Source organism: Chlorocebus sabaeus, chromosome 10, assembly GCF_047675955.1.
Source record: "Chlorocebus sabaeus isolate Y175 chromosome 10, mChlSab1.0.hap1, whole genome shotgun sequence".
NCBI classification, from domain to species: domain Eukaryota; kingdom Metazoa; phylum Chordata; class Mammalia; order Primates; family Cercopithecidae; genus Chlorocebus; species Chlorocebus sabaeus.
Window position 1 is genome coordinate 73,957,508 of NC_132913.1, and position 19,006 is coordinate 73,976,513.

Consider the following 19,006-nt stretch of genomic DNA (forward strand, 5'->3'; position numbering starts at 1 on the left):
TATTTTTGGTTCCTGTATTTGGGTGGCAAATAAAGTAACAGTACAACTTTTTAATGTATTTGTAACATTGGCCACAGTAAATCTTTGATAACTGAAGGATAGTGTTTTCCATTGTTCTCTGTTATCCTCAAAGTAAAATAAGGGGGAAGTGTTCAGATTCATCCTTACATGTGTTCTAGGTACTGTGTTGCTCATGATTAAAATTAATTTAAATTAATTGGCTAATTGCTCAGAATTAGTCCCTTTCTGTGAGAACTACTAAAAAGGGAACAACTACACAAGAGCAAAACTATTGAGCCTACTATGGTTGGAAAATACCCGAAAGTGTCATGAAAAGATGGTTACTTTAATTAGATCTCCATACTAAACGTGTGAGGAGAGCTTTATATTTTACTTTTTGAAGAGCATTAAGTTCTGGTCTGTCCATTTCCTGAAATTCTGAGCTATGTTATTCATCTTTGTTGTTGGCTATAATGTATAGGAATGTATGTATCTCTTTGCTGCTATTAATAATAACAAAGGTCTTAGGGTAATAGGAAGAAAGGAATTTCAGATCAGAACTTTTAACTTGCAGATCACAACTTGTTAGTGTTTTATGGAATCAGTGGAGTAGGTCACAACCGCAATAGTTTTTCTAAAAAAATAGAATGAAATAAAATAGAAAATGTTAGAGTGTATTCTATGCAATAATACGAATATTGTTTCGTAAGATTTTAAGTTGTCTCTATATGTTTTATACACACAATGTGTGTTGGGTTGTGATATAAATTATAATCTTTTTGTGGATTGTGGATATAAAAAGGGTTTGAAATTTATCATTTTAGTTGGTTTCTTTGTTCTCTGGTGACTGGTTCAGGTATTTAATCTTTGTTTCCATATCTGAGTAAATGGTGCTGATAAACATGCATACTCACTCTCTTGGAATGTGGTAATAACTAAGTGCCCGAGTGAATGACCACTCTCAGAAAATAGTACATTATCTTATGATTCTAGTGATACCAGGTTTTCTCATGTTTTGTTTTGTGTTCTTTGTTTTTGGGTTTGTGTATATTTCCAATCTTTTTATTTTAGAAGATATTGATGCTGATGGACAGGGATTTTGTCAAGGAGGATTCAGCATTGATTTTACTAAAGTAAGTTCTCATTTAAGACTGAAAGAGATTCAGACCTACCTTACTGACTAAACTGTGGTTAAAAATAAACTGGTCACTCAGCTCCTTTACAGCTGTTACCTCTTTAATGAAAACAGTTAATAAAACGATCCATTCATTTTGACATTCTTTGTCTTATATTATTCCCTCCCTAGTAAACATTGCTTATTTGAAATAGGGAGACATCCCCCATCACTCTGGGAATGGAGGAAAGTAGACAATCTCCTCAGTAAATGATAGGTAACTATTATGACTTAATATTAACATTTCCAGTTATATGAATTTATAGCATATTAAAGTTCTGTATTTTTAATTAAAATTGTTTTTCTTACAAAAGCTGTTAATGAGAGCTTTATTACAAAATTAGAGTTACATAAAAGCTGGGAAACATGCATGTTTGCCATCTATTATGTGCCCATAGGCACTAAGTGAAGCTGACTTCACTTATGTAATGTGTAATAATTGTAAGAAATCTCATAGGCAGGGCTCTGTGTATTTTTAACTAAATTAATATTCTCTTCAGAATTGATATTTTTAATCTATTTTCTGAAAATAAGAATTCCATTTAAATGTTCAAAGGTAAATTTTCTGAAGTACTTTTCTTTATTTACTTTTCTTTTGTGTATTTGTTTATTTTGGTGATGGGGAAGTATGCACATTTTGAATATCAAATTGAGAGTATTCTTTCTAGAGAAATCTAAAAAATATGTTGATTGATTGTGTGTAGCCCTTCCTTAGAAAGCTTATATGTAGGCTTTCTTAGAAATGTGAGCAAAGAGAAGTGCCTTAAATGTATGAAAACAACTGAAATTGAAATAATATGATGCATAAGAACTAATAAAGCATTTTTCTTATTTTAAAAATTTGTAGGCTGGGTGCGGTGGCTCATGCCAGTAGTCCCAGCACTTTGGGAGGCTGAGGTAGGAGGATCACTTGAGCCCAGGAGACCAGCCTGAGCAACATAGTGGGACACCATCTCCACAAAGAATTAAAAATTAGCCAGGCATGGTGACATGTGCTTGTGGTCCCAGCTCTTTGGGAGGCTAAGGCATGAAGATTGCTTGAACTGCAGTGAGTGAGGCTGCATTGAGCCATGTTCATGCCACTGCATTCCAGCCTGAGCAACAGAGCAAGACCCCATCTCAATTTTTAAAAACAAATTATATTTTATCTGTATTTGTATTTTATTAATTTTTTTCTAGACTAGGTACTGATAATTATAGTTAACTCTCCTTACTAGGTAATTTGTTTTTAATACTCTAAATTTCATACTATATTACTCAAAGTTCAGAATGTAAGTAAGCCAGAGATAAAGTATATTAATAAATATTAGGTTTAAACTTGTATGATACATTTCCAAATAGGTATTATATATTTTTAAAATATATAATGTCCATCTTTTCTGTATTTATGCCTATACAACCATAACCCCCAAAGTACTCTCATACTGTGAAAGTCATTGCTAAATTAGGTGTTCACTTTCTTAAACACATTTCTGAGAAAAGTGTGTCTTTTTAGGGCAGATGACTTAGAAGTGTCTTTTACATAGCCAAGGCAAAAGATTGTCTGTTGAAAACTTGGAAGGCCTATATGTACATTTGGAGGGGAAAAAAATGTGTCTTACCTCCAGCAAGAAGAGATTTCTAAAATATTGTGCTCAAACACAATATACCTAGAATTAGACACTTTTAGTTAGTTAAATGTAAGAAATGCTAGGCAAGCATAATTTGTATATGTGTAATACACCCTGAAAATTTTATTCTCAGCTTCACTCCTGTTTAGATCTGAGACACTAAAAGTATTTCCTTTAGCAGAAAATTCTTCAGTGATTATAGAAAGAAAATTTGCTAAATATAGTCACAAATTTAATATACAAAATTAAGAAGTGACTTTAAAAAATTGTAACCTGATAATACATTGCATTAGTACCTCATTTCAAATATGTGAAGCAGCCAAGATCCACAAGAAGTTGTATATTTTCATATATTAAATGAATACATTATAACTTTTCTTTTAAATTTTGTTTTAGAAAAGATACAGTGCAAACCACTGAAACTGAGTTAGATGAATTTGAGATTTATGATTTTGTTTGCCTTAATATAGATTAGATAGATAGATAGACAGATAGACAGACAGACAGACAGGTACATATAAGACTCAACACTTTAAGAGGCTGAGCTGGGAAGATTGCTTAAAGCCAGGAGTTTGAGAACAGCCTGGGTGAGGGAAGACCTTGTTTATATGGGGGGGGGAAAAAAAAAAAGGCATCTTAATTAACCTGGTAGTGATATAAAGATACATTACTGTATTGGTCAGTCATATATACAAATACATATATATCTTATGTTTTTCATTGATTTCCATTTTGAGAGTTACTTGTTCTTTAAATATATACCTTTTTCTTGTGTGATTTCATCTAGGCTGACAGAGTACTTCTTGGTGGTCCTGGTAGCTTTTATTGGCAAGGTAGGTTAATATTTTTTAAATTACAATTATTGACTATGTGTCACTGATTCACCTGGCTTATTGTATGCCTATGACATTTTACAAATTATTTTAAAGAAAGAAATGGAAATACAATTAAAGTATATAAACACTCCATTTTACACAGTGTTTTTTAAAAGAATATAACATACATAATATATATTAAATGTGTATATATTCCTAGAAAATAAACTAAATATTTAAAGAGTAAATACATACTTTTATGTTAAATATATTTTAAAAGTAAATATATATAGTAATTTTAAGTAATTTATTTTTATTGTGTGTGATATATACTTCTTCATATCTATACTCTAGGGACCATGAAACAATCATTAGGCAGTGTGCAAAACCAATCTGTATAGGCCAACTGTAGCATTCTAAAAGTTGCAGGTTTTGAAAGTATTTTGAAGTTGCTCGTTAGGATATTTAAGTGATTATTTTCTTATTACTGATATTGAGAATGATCTCTAGGTGTTTGGGGACTTCCTAAAAATTGAAGATCTTTTCTGGGTGCCCTGGCTCATGCCTGTAATGCCAGCACTTTGGGAAGCTGAGGCGGGAGGCTCGCTTGAAGCCAGGAGTTCACAACCAGCCTGGGCAGCAAAGTGAGACCCTGTCTCTGCCAAAAAAATAAAAAATAAAAAAATAAAGCCAGGTGTGGTGGCCCACGCCTGTAATCCCCGCACTTTGGGAGATCAAGGTAGGCGATCACCTGAGGTCAGGAGTTAGAGACCAACCTGGCCAACATGGTGAAACCTCGTCTCTACTAAAAATACACATATTAGCTGGGCATGGTGGTGTGGGCCTGTAATCCCAGCTACTCAGGAGGCTGAGGCAAGAGAATCACTTGAACCCAGGAGGAGGAAGTTGTAGTGAGCCAAGATCATACCACTGTACTCCAGTCTGGGCAACAGAGAGACACTCTGTCTCAAAAAATATATATAAAATAAAATAAAATTAGAGAATCTTATTAGGTTTTTAAAAAATGTTAAACTGGCATTGATATAAAGATACATTATTATATTATTCTTCAGTCATTCTGGGAGGCCTAATTAAATTGTCATTCGAACATATGTACAACAGATTATTGCTGACAGTTTGAAAATAGATAACTAAATATTTGCTTTCTTTGTGTATCATTAGAGATATACAGTTATTTATCTCATTAATATATTGACATGTTTAGTTTCTGCTAAAAAGTACTATTTAGAAGTTGAACTATTTTGTATTAGCATTCTGATATTCAAGCATTGTCAGTGTTTGGAAGAATTAGAAATCCTTTGACTATATTGATTTGAAAGTTTCAAATTTTACTCTGGTATTCTACACTATGCTTTCCTGAATTGCTTCTTTGTAGAAAAACTCATGCTTGCTTTTGTCTTGTGGAGAGGGAAGCTAAAGAAGGAGATTTGCTGGAGGATGACAGGATGGAAGGAGAATAAGAAGGAATGAAAAATAGGAATAAGTAAAATGTTGAAAGAGAAGGCAAAGGAGGGAATAAAAAAAGAGAAAATTCAGGCATCACAGACAGGGATCAGAATGTGATCCCTGTCTCTTTCTAAAACATAGCAAAACTGAAAAATTGGAATTTCTATGGATTATACATCTATTGGGAAATAAAATGATTTAAAAAAATTATAATTGAGTTTTACTGTTTTACAACAAAAATAGCAGTTCTAAAGTACATATGAGAAAATAGGGGATATTAATACTTTCTAGTTAGGTATAGAAATGCAGATTTATTTTTCTTCTTTATTGCTGACTATGTCATTCAGTGGAGGGGAAGGAAGTATCTGATGCGGATGCCTGGGAACCAAAGCTGTCAAGGAAACTAAATTTTGTGATTCTCAGTTAGGACTACTTGTTAACTCTGTCTTTTTAAGAGATATAGCTGTGAACATGTATGAATTTTTTTTTAATGTCATAGGTATTGCATAAATAAGAATAATATAAATAGGAATGTGCAATAATTAGGGCACAGTAATAAATTAGGACAGAGAGGTACTATTAATATATTTATTAAAATTTTATTACAAGTTTTATGTAATATATAGCTAGCAGACTCAGTGAATTGGCAGATAGTATTTTGTTTTAATAACATTAAAATCAGCCGATGTCACCCTGGATAAGTACGTTAGAATGAATTTTTGCACAGATCTCAGAATTGTAGTTGTTAGAATGGGGAAAATAATAATGTTTTATTCAGAAGAAATAATGAATTTTCCTCTGTTCTTCGATTCAGGAAATGTTTATTGAATTTCATATGTTCTTGGTACTGCTTAAGCCCAGATGATGAAGTAATGATAAAGACAGAGAAAGTGTTTCTGTCCTGTAGATTCAATCTCTGTGACTGAACAGATGGGAACAGGACTGAAAATGTTAGCTGTTACACATTTCTTTCTAAAACAGCAGGAATGATAAGAGATTATTGTATCCATATTGTGGAGATAACATTTAATAAACCAGCTATCCTTTCTTGGCATGGAGGGCAAGTTGATTTTTGTGTAGTCACCTAGATTTCTTGTCTGCTTAATAACAAGGTTGTGAACAAAGGTGAACTCATCCATTCAGGTTGTTTCCTAAAGATGTTTAAATTACTAGTTAAAAAGATATCAATTGAAGCAGTCATTCTGATTATAAAGGTAACAGTATTGTGTCAGTAAATTTTTCATGTTTTAATGGATTAGTTGGGTGATAGCCTTTGATTTCATTATTCCATATATTTAACATTGCTTTCTAGTGGTTTAAGACAAATCCTGTTTTCTTAAATTTTTATTAACGGAGACTGATTTTAAGTACTGGCTTAAACAGAAATAATTTTAAGTTAAGAATATCCATTTTCAAATTGAGTGTGATCAAGGAGAATTATGTAAGGCTAATAATTAGAAGCACTAATATCTAATATTGTTTTCTTTCATGCAGGTACATTATCTGCATCATAAAATCATAAAGATCCCATTCGAAGGTTATTTATTTTATATATATATATATACATCTATATACTTCTTTTTAGGTCAGCTTATTTCGGATCAAGTGGCAGAAATCGTATCTAAATATGACCCCAATGTTTACAGCATCAAGTATAATAACCAATTAGCAACTCGGACTGCACAAGCTATTTTTGATGACAGTTATTTGGGTAGGTAAAACCAAAATTTACTCATTTTTGGAATTGTGATATATTTGCTTTTATCTGCTTATGGTCTTCTAAGCAAAAAAATATTTTATGTGAAATAGATTAGGATTTTTTAAAACATACAGAATATACAATTTCAAATTGTTAATGAGTACTTTGGTTATGTTACATTTCAGTAATTGAAATTGAAGAGAGCGATTATTTGTGCAGTGATAATAATAATAGCTAGCTTTTAAGATATGCTTACTGTGTTCTGGGCATTCCTCAAGGTGACTTGATTTGTATTCGCTCATTTAATCCTCACAAGTCAAGCATATTGTATTATTCTCATTTTGTAGGTGAAAACACCAAGGCACTGAGATGCAAAATAACTTGCCCAAAGTCATTCGCTTGTAACTTGCTGTTCAGAGATTCAAATGGAGGCATTCTAACTCCTGAAGTTTCATTCATGATGTTAAATAAAAGTTTTGGTCTTTAGGACTTATTAACATGTGTTCTCTCTTTAAATTTCTTTCTGATATATTAAAACAAGTCATATATGACAGAAATAGTACTTGCCGAGAGAATTTATTTGTTGCTTCTTTTTGATGAATTGTAAATTTGCCATTTTTAACAGACTCTTTTATAAAGTTAATAGGACAATTGTAGTTTTATAATAAAAATAGCCTATTTGAGTATTTAACTGAGTTGTTTCATTTAAAATTTATGTGTCATATACATATGAATCTGTTATGACTAGGGGACAAAATATTACATAATTAAAGGAGTTTCCTGAAAATATTTTCAAGGAATGCTTACTCAGCAAGCCTGCTGAAGATAACTTCCTTGTTCTGACGCTTCTCCGCTTTGGTTTCCTGTTTAGGTTACTCTGTGGCTGTCGGAGATTTCAATGGTGATGGCATAGATGGTATGAAGTTCTCGAACTATAATCTTTAAAAAAATTAGATTAAGCATTTGAAACGTGGCATTGAAATTTTTGAACAGTTTGAGCGGCTGGGTGCTGTGGCTCAAGCCTGTAATCTCAGCACTTTGGGAGGCCAAGGCGAGTGGATCCCTTGAGCCCTGGAGCTCGAGAATAGTCTGGACAACATGGCAAAATCCAGCCTCTAGAAAAAATACAAAAATTAGCTGGGCACGGTGACGCACACCGGTGTCCAGATATTCAGGAGGCTGAGGTGGGAGGATCGCCAGAGCCCCGGGACGTTGAAGCTGCCATGAGCTGTGATTGCACCTGCCACTGCACTCCAGCCTGGGTGACAGAGCCGAGACCCTGTCTCAAAAAAAAAACCAAGAAAATTTTAAGCAGTTTGAGCGGCTGAGTGCTGTGGCTCAAGCCTGTAATCTCAGCACTTAGGGAGGCCAAGGCGAGTGAATCCCTTGAGCCCTGGAATTCGAGAACAGTCTGGACAACATGGCAAAATCCAGCCTCTAGAAAAAATACAAAAATTAGCTGGGCGCGGTGACGCACACCAGTGTCCAGATATTCAGGAGGCTGAGGTGGGAGGATCGCCAGAGCCCAAGGAGGTTGAAGCTGCCATGAGCTGTGATTGCACCTGCCACTACACTCCAGCCTGGGTGACAGAGCCGAGACCCTGTCTCAAAAAAAAGAAAAAAAGAAAATTTTAAGCAATTTTAAACCATTGTTATGGAATATAACAGAAGAAATGAGAGAGATGTTGGCACACTGGCGAGAGTCCAGGCTAGGTCTGTGCTAAACTTCTTCTAGTGGCTGCTGAAATTGAGATGGCGACACTTGGCTTCTGTGCCTTTCCTTTCTGCTTCTTTTTAGCCCCCAACACTGTTAGTGATTTCTTTAGCGTTTTCCTCCTTGCCTTCAGCAAATTCATTCCTCTGGGAGAGGCTTAGTTTCTTCTTTCGTTAGGCAACCTTTGTTACCTTCTGGGCCATCTCTGTACTGTTATTATCCCATCCTCTCATTGTCCATCCATCTTCCTTCAGAGCTCCATTTAGGAATCACAGACTTTACCAGATTTTGATCACATTTCTGTGCCACAGCCATATCTACCCTACTTCAGTTGCTTTGTATTATTTTTCATTACTGTACATTTAGTTTTTCTTCATTCTTAGGTTACTTTATCTTGTCTATTCTTGTTTAACAGTATTACAAATGACTTGAAGGCTTATTTGCATATGTTTGAGAGCCTTCAAGAATTTGTATTTGGTAAATTTTGATTTTATAGTTTAAATATGCTGGGCTATTTATTATAGAGTACCAATTTTTCTAAATCGATTGTTTGTTTTGAACTGAAGTAGTAAAACTTAAAGCTTGCTGACATAGTCACTTCTTGTCTGCAACTTCCAGTGTTGTCTTAAAAAATGAATAATTTGTTTTTTTGTTTCAGACTTTGTTTCAGGAGTTCCAAGAGCAGCAAGGACTTTGGGAATGGTAGGACAGTTAAAAGGTATTTTTTAAAAAAATCTCTAAGTTATCTTCTATTTTACTAGATTTCATATACTTCTGTTTTTCCTTCACAGGTTTATATTTATGATGGGAAGAACATGTCCTCCATATACAATTTTACTGGCGATCAGGTATGCTTCCAGAATATGATCGCCCTCTCCCACTATAAAGGCCGTATGTACTCATTGGAGTAGACTTGTGAAATACAAAAGTGTAAAAGTGAACTATAATCTCATCAAATAGATAATTCATCCAACTCTTATCATTTTGGTCAAACTATTATCATTTCTCTTTTGAGTGTGTGCATGTGTGTGTATAAACAAAAATTGGTTTACTCTGTATTTTTCATTTTGTCTTGCCTTTTTCACTCAATATTTTATTATCAGAGTTTCCTAATGTCTTAAAACTTTCCTTGGCAGTATCAGAATGATTTAATGATTCCATAACATTCAATATTCTACATATAAGACGGGCTTTACATATTTCATCTTTGCTTTAGCCAAAGTAATTTGAATATTTTGGCTTGTTTTTGTCTGCCTTTTTGTTTTTTTAGGAAATACAAAATCACATACACACAAAACCACAAAGACTTTCTTTTTCTTTACTGGTAACATTAAATTCTTTTCTAAGGATGATCTATGCCTTATAATTTTATTAGATGCAACAGAAAGCATGGCACAGGTGTGTATTATAGATATTACAAGTGAACTTCATTTGTACCACATGAAATAAGATATTTCTCAGCTAAAAAATGCTAGTGCTTTTTAAGTATTAGACATTCTCTGCGAGTTCAGGCATTTTATAATATTCTCTGTTGTATGTCTCAGATAATTATACCATAAGTTGGTAATGATGAAGAAAAATTTAAACAGTAGGTAGAGAAAAATCTTTCTCAAAGCTTGCAGATCTGGGATCCAAGCCTTTTTGTTCAGTTGAGATTGTTGGGCTTTGGGATAGGATTGATAGGATGACTGACTAGACTTATGGTCCCCAGAAACCTCTTCCCATTTCTGTGGCAGTCAGGATTGAGGCACAACCTGGGGAGCCCTGTAGTTGACAGGCAGTTAGGGTTGTTGCAGGGGTGTTCCCTTGGGAACACTTCTCCCTAGGGAGAAGTCAGTTGTGACTTCTCCAGCTCAAGCAGCTTCTCCTGTCTGGTGACCATGTATGAGTCTGGATCCTACTGCATGCAGTCAGTGATACTTGCTTTATTCTTCTTCTACTATTGGGAAGTGGGGGTGACTAGAGAGGAGTGGGAAACTTGGCTTTTATATGGGTACAAACCTGGGTTTTCCATGCTCAGTCTGTTATTACATTGGATAAGGTATTTGCTGCTGAAAATTTGGTTCCTTATTTATAAAAATAGGGATGCTGGCAACTTCCTCATGGGACAGTTGTGAGAATCAAAAGAAAACCTTTGAATCATAGTGCCCGGGACAAAATGTGTCTCAGTAAATGCCATCCTTTCTTTACACTTCCAAGCCAAACACTGTAGGTCACTAAGGCCCATGAATATTATTCTGTTACACTCTAGTCAGCACATCAACCTTGTACCCCAAACACAGTATGTTTTATTTCACCAGCTTTGATCTTGTCATTTAAAACAGAACACACCTTTCATTTTCCCAATTACACTGTATCAACCCAAAATAGATAATGTAGGAATCTCCCTTATCATTCTCTCTTGATAGCTGAGCCAATCAAATTTGAGAAGCATTGCTAACTTTCCTTGTTTGGTTTGTTGACTCATTTTTCACCTTACTTTGTATTTAATCTGTCATCTCTTTTAGTTTTGTTTTGCACTTTGAGCTCTCTTTAGAGCTTTCCTTTTTTACGTTTATTTACAGCTAAGCTGCACACCCTATGAAAGCCAGTGGTGTCCTGTGGTAGGGAAAAGGACATTTCTGCTCCCTGTGCATTATAAGCTCATAATAAACCCAAACACATTTGTACTGTGTGTAATTCAAAAGCAAAACCATGTGGCAAGTAATCGATAGAGGTATGACACAAAAATGAGCTCCTTTCAATATCTTTCCAAATAGTAATTTTTAAACAGTAGTAGTAGTTTCACATAGGGGAGCCAATTATTATCTATTATGAATAATTATTTATTAACCTCATGGCATAGGCATCCATATAAAACTTGTTGGGTTCAATCACAACATTTGTCTTTGACTGTATATCTTTGTTAGTGTGCTTGTGTCTGATATGTTTTGGGAAATGGAGAGAAAGGGAGATAATAGGGTAGGCCCAAGGAGAATTAATAGTCCTTAGACTTAAATGTCATATGTCAACAACACTGGAATGATATACATGTAATATATTGTGTCCTAGGAATATATTGTGTCTAGGAAAACAACAAGCCTCATTACCTGATTGTCATTGTGTTGGTAGAATAAACAAAAGACAAGACATTTAGATTGAAGCACTATATGCAGAGAAAAAAAATAACCCTTTCTATTTGGTACATATCTTACAAATGTTAATTGTCTAAACTAATTGAATGAAATATAAACATTTCATTTTCATCTTTTCATCCAGATGGCTGCATATTTCGGGTTTTCTGTAGCTGCCACTGACATTAATGGAGATGAGTAAGTTTAAAAAAATGTTTCCAGAAAGTTATCTTCTCATGTTTATGAGTACTTTACTCAAACTAAACATTTTTTTCTGCTGTTTTTGTATTCCTTTTCTGCTAATCTTTCTGTTTAAGGAAACAATTTGAAACAACCTTAATCATGAATTCTAGAAAACCTCTATGTTTGTGGCCGGGTGTGGTGGCTCATGCCTGTAATCCCAGCACTTTGGGAGGCCAGGGTGGGCGGATCACAAGGTCAGGAGATTGAGACCATCCTGGCTAACACAGTGAAACCCTGTCTGTACTAGGAATACAAAAATTTAGCCGGGCGTGGTGGTGGGCGCCTGTAGTCCCAGCTACTCTGGAGGCTGAGGCAGGAGAATGGCATGAACCCAAGAGGCGGAGCTTGCAGTGAGCCGAGATCACGCCACTGCACTCCAGCCTGGGAGACAGAATGAGATCTGTCTCAAAAATAAAATAAAATAAAATAGAAAAAAAAAAAAAGAAAACCTCTATGTATGTTCTGTTTTTTTCAGTAGCTTTTATAACATGAACAAATAATTGTATGAATTACTTATAGTTTCTTAAAAGAATTAAAGGAAGGTTTGAATTTGAAATGGGTGCTCTGGTAATTTTGTGTTTCACTGTGGGTGTGAGAGATGCAGAAAGAGGAAAAGTGAGTTGTAATAAGAAAGAAAATGCCTACTAAGATATGAAATTTGATCTTGCTTTGGTGAGAAGATTCTGTTCTTTTAGTTATGCAGATGTGTTTATTGGAGCACCTCTCTTCATGGATCGTGGCTCTGATGGCAAACTCCAGGAGGTGGGGCAGGTCTCAGTGTCTCTACAGAGAGCTTCAGGAGACTTCCAGACAACAAAGCTGAATGGGTTTGAGGTCTTTGCACGGTTTGGCAGTGCCATAGCTCCTTTGGGAGATCTGGACCAGGATGGTTTCAATGGTAAGATCAAAGTTTAGCAGCTGCAAGTCCCTGATTATCTGTGTCCACTTGGAAAAGTCCTGTAACTCCATCTTTAGGAGTCTACACAAGCAAATCTCCTTCCTGGAAAGGTGGATTGTGTGTCAGTGAGTAACACACCAAATTTAAAGACAGATTGCTATTTTTCTTTAAAAATCAGAGCAAAGATTTCAAAAATTGACTCTCATGAGTTATTATTCACTCAGCCTCAAATTAGAAGGTCAGAATGATTACTTTCTGAAATGAATCTTCATTCCCCTGGCACCTCCTGCTAGCTGGTGGCTTCATGTGTTTCTGCATCCTGCTTAGCAGCAGTGCCCTCTTCTGTTCCTTTGGCTACAAGTGTAAAAAAAAATGCTTCTAGGCACATTGTCAAGGCAATGTTGACTAATGCATACCTCAAAGATATGATTTCCCGTTAATAATTTTAAAGCCATAACTTTGTTGTAGCTGTCCAAAATGTTCTGAGGGATGTTATATCTCCCTTCATGGTGGCATATTGAAAGTATAAGCCTATTCTTTTATAATAGTACCATTTTAATAGTTGTTGATATCTTTAAAAAGGAAAGTTTGCTTTTACTTTAGAATTCATTTCAGAAACATGAAATATTAGTTACAAATACCAAGAATTTTTTTAAAAAAATCTTTTAAAAACCTTTCTAGAGATCACAGAATGGATAGTTGAACTAGTTTGTGTAATCAACAGTATAGTAAGCATATGCCTCCTTAAAACTTAAAGGAAAGGTATACATTAAGAAGAAAACTTTAAAAATACAGATGACTTGTTGTATGTCTCAAATAATAGTGGAAAGGTAAATGTTGTTTGCCCTCAAGATTTCACACCTGTCTTGTGGGTAGGTGATATCATTTACTAGAAGTGTCATCTGGAAGATTAACCCTAGATGTTTCTTTTATTTATTTATTTATTTATTTATTTATTTATTTTTGAGGCAGCATCTCACTGTCACCCAGGCTAGAATGCAGTGGTGCAATCATGGCTCACTGCAGCTTCGACCTCCCAGGATCAAGAGATCCTCCCACTTTGGCCTCCTGAGTAGCTGGGACTACAGGCTCCTACCACCATGCCCTGCTAATTTTTTTGATTTTTAGTAGAGCTGAGGTCTTGCCATATTACCCAGGCTGGTCTCTAACTCCTGAGCTCAAGTGATCCTCCTGCCTCAGCTGCATGAAGTGCTGGAATTACAGATGTGAGCCACTGTGCCTGGCCAACCATAGAAGTTTCAGTGGTATGGAACATCTCCTCAGAGGTACATTTGCTACCTAAAGTAGAGGCTTGAAGATTTTTACCGCCAAGAGAACTTAGCATAAATCAAATGGAGCTATGGTATGAAGTTCATAATAAAATGTGAAAAGAACACTATAGAACAGACCAAATCATTACTTAATCATAACAAAAACTACATAGGAAACACAGGGCTAAGTTTGAGGTTCCACCATGAATAAAGTTAATGAATTCTTTGCTATGTAGCTGAGCCTCTGTCTCCCAGGTTTTCTGGGAAGCCTGGTCATGTTTGCTGTCACCTTGTCTTGATGTTATTCCAGTTACTTTAAAGAAAGTTTTCTCATTATTATGATCTAGCGAACATCTCTTCCAGCTTTCTAAGCTTTTGTTATAATGTATTGTCTGTCAGTACAACAAATATAGACAACAGCTTAAAAAATGTGAAGTTTTACAATGATTTTACAAAGGGGTAAAATATAGATAGATACCATAGAGGATGATTATGGTCTCCCAGGGTTTCTCCTTGGGTCTTACTGTACCAAATAGTAGATTGTGAATGATAATGTCTTTAGTGAAAAATTATCTGAGCTGTATTTATGTATAGTATTTAATACATATGTGTAAATGTAGTTACATTATGCATATATATGTTCTATTAGTTATACGTTAGATCTTTTGTTGTTGTTCATACATGAAGTCATTAAGTGTCATTGCTCCTGTATTCCTATATTCCTCTCTTTCTACCTGCCCGCACCCTACACATCATCAAGAGGGATATTGAAAACAAAACAATAAAGTTATGTTCCAAAATTTTATATAGCCCAAAGGTAATTATGTGCAGTTTTGATCAGTACTCTTCCAGGAAAAGCAGAGGAAATAAAGAAAAACAGGAAAGAGCAACTAAAATGATCAAAGGAAGAAACTGATTGTGTGAAGGTGTAGGATCTTCCAGACTCGACAGATGATAGCAAAGAGAGAAGATGATTACATGTATAAAATAATGAAGGGTTTAGAAAGTTACAGATAATTTTTATTAAACAGTCACTCAACATTGGAGCCATCTTTTGTTGGAAAATTATATTTTAATGAATACTTTATATTTTTTATTATTTATTGAGACAGGGTCTTCCTCTGTCACCCAAGCTGGAGTGCAGTGGTACGATCACAGCTCACTGCAGACTCGACCTCCCAGGCTCAAGCAGTTCTCCTACCTCACCCTCCCAAGTAGCTGGGACTACTAGTGTGCACCTCCATGCATGGCTAATTTATGTATTTTTTGTAGAGATGGGGCTTTGCCATGTTGCCAAAGCTGGTCTCAAACTCCTGGGCTTAAGCAATCTGCCTGCCTCGGCCTCCAAATGTGATAGGATTAAAGCATGAGCTACCGTGGCCAGCCTATTTTAATAAATACTTTATTAATGTATATGTCAGTATAGAAGTTATGCTTATCTTTGTTTTTGTTTGTTTGTTTTGTTTTTTTAGACAGAGTCTTACTCTGTCACTAGGCTGGAGTGCAGTGGCACCATCTCGGCTCACTGCAACCTCCACCTCCCGGGTTCAAGCAATTCCCTTGCCTAAGCCTCCTGAGTAGCTGGGACTACAGGCACCAACCACCACGCTTGGCTAATTTTTGTATTTTTAGTAGACATGGAGTTTCACCATGTTGGCCAGGATGGTCTTGATCTCTTGACCTCGTGACCCACCTGCCTTGGCCTCCCAAAGTGCTAGGATTACAGGCGTGAGCCACTGCACCCAGCCAACTTACCTTTTAAGGGTTAAAAAAGGATAAAAATAATACTTTTACGTAACTGAGGTACTCATTTTTAAGGATAACAAATTCTTAGTTGGTATTTACTGCAGGCCAGCCACTCTTCTAGGTGGTAAAAATGAGTGTAAATCAGTCTACTCATGTCTTTAAGAAACTCAGCATCCAATGGGGACAGCATATATGTGTTAAAAAAAAAAAAAAAAAAAAGGCACCTCAATGTGATCATCAGTGTTTGAGATCCCAGACTTAATGGTCTCATAAAGGATGAGTTATCAAGGTATTATCGATGTTTCAGGGGAGCCATGAGACAGTGAGGCATGGCTTATTAAGGAGCTGTGAGACAGCTCGTGTACATTAAGGAAATTGAGGCAATTTGTTATGACTGGTACTTAGAGTCTGTGATAGGCAAGATACGACATGTCCTTGGTCTCATGAAGCTTATGTTCTATAGCTTACTTATTTTGTGTGGTCATTGAATAAGTAAACAATGGGGAAATCCAGATAGTGATAAAGATGGTGGATTTTTTTAGAAGGCAAGGTAATATAATAAGAGTTTTGGGATAGAGAGGGTGATAGAGAAAGTAGGGGGTTGAGGGGGTGGTGCACTGCTACATAGGGTAGCTAGGGAATAGCTTGCTGACAGAATGACATCTGATCTAATGTCAATGACATTGATCTATCATTGGGACAAATAGAAGGAATAGAGTTGTAAAAGCTCTGGAGCAAAAGCTGTTAAGGCAGAGAGAACAGCAAATATAAGTCCATAGTTGGCAACTAGCTTGCGATGTTTAAGAAACAGAAAAAAAGGCCAGGATTGCTGGGAAGAGTAAATAAGGGTAAAAAACTGGATGGTGTGGGGGTGGGGATGGGGAGAAGAATGAGATTTGCATACTAAATAATGGGAATACCAGGTAGGGTTTAGAACTTACTCTAAATGCTTTGGGAACTAATTGAAGGATTTTAAGAAGGGGATGGGTGTGACATGATATGGTGAATGTTTGGCCCTTTAGAAGAGAAAGTTATAGAGGCAAGGGTAGAAGTGGGAGGCCTCTTAAAAGGCTGTTTAAAAGCAAAATACAGCAATGACTTGTCTAGGGTGGCAGCAGCAGCAGAGAGAAGTGGGCAGATTGGTAATATATTTTAGAGGTAGAAAAGATCATTTGGTGTTTGGGGTTTTTTAAAGATTTAAAATGTTATTCATTTATCTTCTTTCAGTGTAAGTTGAGCAAGATCAAGATGAAGTCACAACTTTCAAATTTCTGAGCAGATTGGCTTCTGTTCAGAAAAAACAATACCATCCGTAAATAAATTAACTAGAATTTTGAGAGTGAAAATAAACTTTAGATGAATCTTTTGATGTGTCCTTCTCCCATCCCCTAACTCCTAGTTTTAACGAGGAAGCATTTGTGGTCCAGAAAGTTTAAGTGATTTGTTTAAGGTCAGAGCCAGATCATCTGGCTCTAAATTAATGTCTTTTCTGTACAGTTTTGCTTGAGTTTCCTTGAATTAGATTATTGCTTGTGGATAAGGAATACCCTACTGAACTTCGAATTAATATTTATCATGATAAATGGGTTCTATAAATATTAAGATCTGTACAAATAATTACAAGTACTGAAACATTTTTCTCTTCATCCTTGCCCTCTTCCCCCTCTTCTCTCGTTCCTTCCTCATTCTTCCCTTTCTTTTCCTCCTGCTTACTTCTGTCATGCTCCTTCCCCCTCCTCTTTTTCCCCACAGATATTGCAATTGCTGCTCCATATGGGGGTGAAGATAAAAAAGGAATTGTTTATATCTTCAATGGAAGATCAACAGGCTTGAACGCAGTCCCATCTCAAATCCTTGAAGGGCAGTGGGCTGCTCGAAGCATGCCACCAAGCTTTGGCTATTCAATGAAAGGAGCCACAGATATAGACAAAAATGGATATCCAGGTGCTTTCTTATCAGCACATAGAGCCCTTAGATTTTTCAGTCCTAATAGCAAATAGTATTAGTTACTGTTCTTGATTTATATTATAAATTATTGCAATTCATTATTTCATGTATTGATCAAACCTCTAAAATATTCAGGGCATCATTCCCATCACCTAAGAGGATATGAAGAAAAGTCAGCTGTCTTTCCGGGGAGTGTATACAGTACACTCTGAGTTTCTCCTGTAGTCTTTAATGAAATGTCAGAGAAGAGTATTACAGAAGCTATAAACAAAAGCTAAATGCTCATTCTAAGCTGTTTTAATGTTGCCAGCTTTTTTATTTTTTTAATTATGTAGAATTTATGTACTTGACTAATAGTTGTGGTTTTTCTGTTTTTGTTTTTGTTTTTTTTTAAGACAAGGTATGGCTCTGTTGCCCAGGCTGGAGTACAGTGGCACAATCTTGGCTCATTGCAGCCTCCACCTTCTGGGCTGAAGCCATCCTCCCACCTCAGCCTTCTGAGTAGCTGGGACTACAGGCACGCACCACCATGCCTGGCTACTTTTTGTATGGTTTGCAAAGAGTGGTTTTTGCCATGTTGCCCAGGCTGGTCTCAAACTCATGAGCTCAAGCGATCCACCTGCCGTGGCCTCCCCAAGTGCTGGGAATTAATACATGAGTTAATTTAAGCTCATTTTTGTAGCTCATTATTATACCATTTCTGAATGTAAAAAGAGACTGAGAAAGGCAGTTTGCCCAAGTTGCCCCCTGCATGGGTCCAATAGAGCAAGCAAGACCTTTTTCTGGTTCTTATACACTTTGAAGCATTATAAATGTATCTAGGATCAAAATAGATCTTTTCTTTAAATGAAATACAGTGTAGAAAATTTAGATGACCTTTGTGTTGAAACACTTAATATGAGCTCAATATACAAGTATGTTGGTCTGTTTCCAGAAATAAGACATGAAGTTGATTCTCATAAATTAATATTATTTTAGAGTTTTTTTGTTATAAATGCAATATATTTATTATAGAACTTTTAGAAAATACATCAAAGCATATCTTTTCATTTTTTTTCCTATGCAGTCACACATATTTTTTTAAAAAGGAAATCATGGTTTTATATGCTGTTTATAGTGTGTTTTATTCAACGTTTCAGGAACATTTCTTTATTATTCTTCTAAAACTTGAATTTTGTTTCCCTTTGTAACAGATAACTGTATCATATCTTATTTACCTTATTTTGTGGCATTTTTATCTTTCTTTATAATTCTTCTGCATATCTCTGATTATGTCATTAGGACAAAATTCAAGAATTACTGTGTCAAG

General features: G+C 35.6%; 1 protein-coding gene across 2 annotated transcripts in view; it reads left to right on the top strand.

Moving 5' to 3' along the window:
* The window catches only part of ITGAV (integrin subunit alpha V), a 91,090-nt gene that overhangs the window by 39,572 nt on the left and 32,512 nt on the right, over positions 1-19,006 (top strand). The window contains exons 5-13 of one of the 2 annotated variants that reach the window (XM_007965573.3): positions 1,072-1,133; positions 3,572-3,617; positions 6,652-6,777; positions 7,637-7,681; positions 9,138-9,181; positions 9,271-9,327; positions 11,738-11,790; positions 12,531-12,733; positions 17,503-17,694. In XM_007965573.3, coding sequence (XP_007963764.1) covers positions 1,072-1,133; positions 3,572-3,617; positions 6,652-6,777; positions 7,637-7,681; positions 9,138-9,181; positions 9,271-9,327; positions 11,738-11,790; positions 12,531-12,733; positions 17,503-17,694 — 828 coding nt within the window. The remainder of the gene's footprint in view (positions 1-1,071; positions 1,134-3,571; positions 3,618-6,651; positions 6,778-7,636; positions 7,682-9,137; positions 9,182-9,270; positions 9,328-11,737; positions 11,791-12,530; positions 12,734-17,502; positions 17,695-19,006) is intronic. The other variant, XM_007965574.3, reaches the window with a different exon arrangement.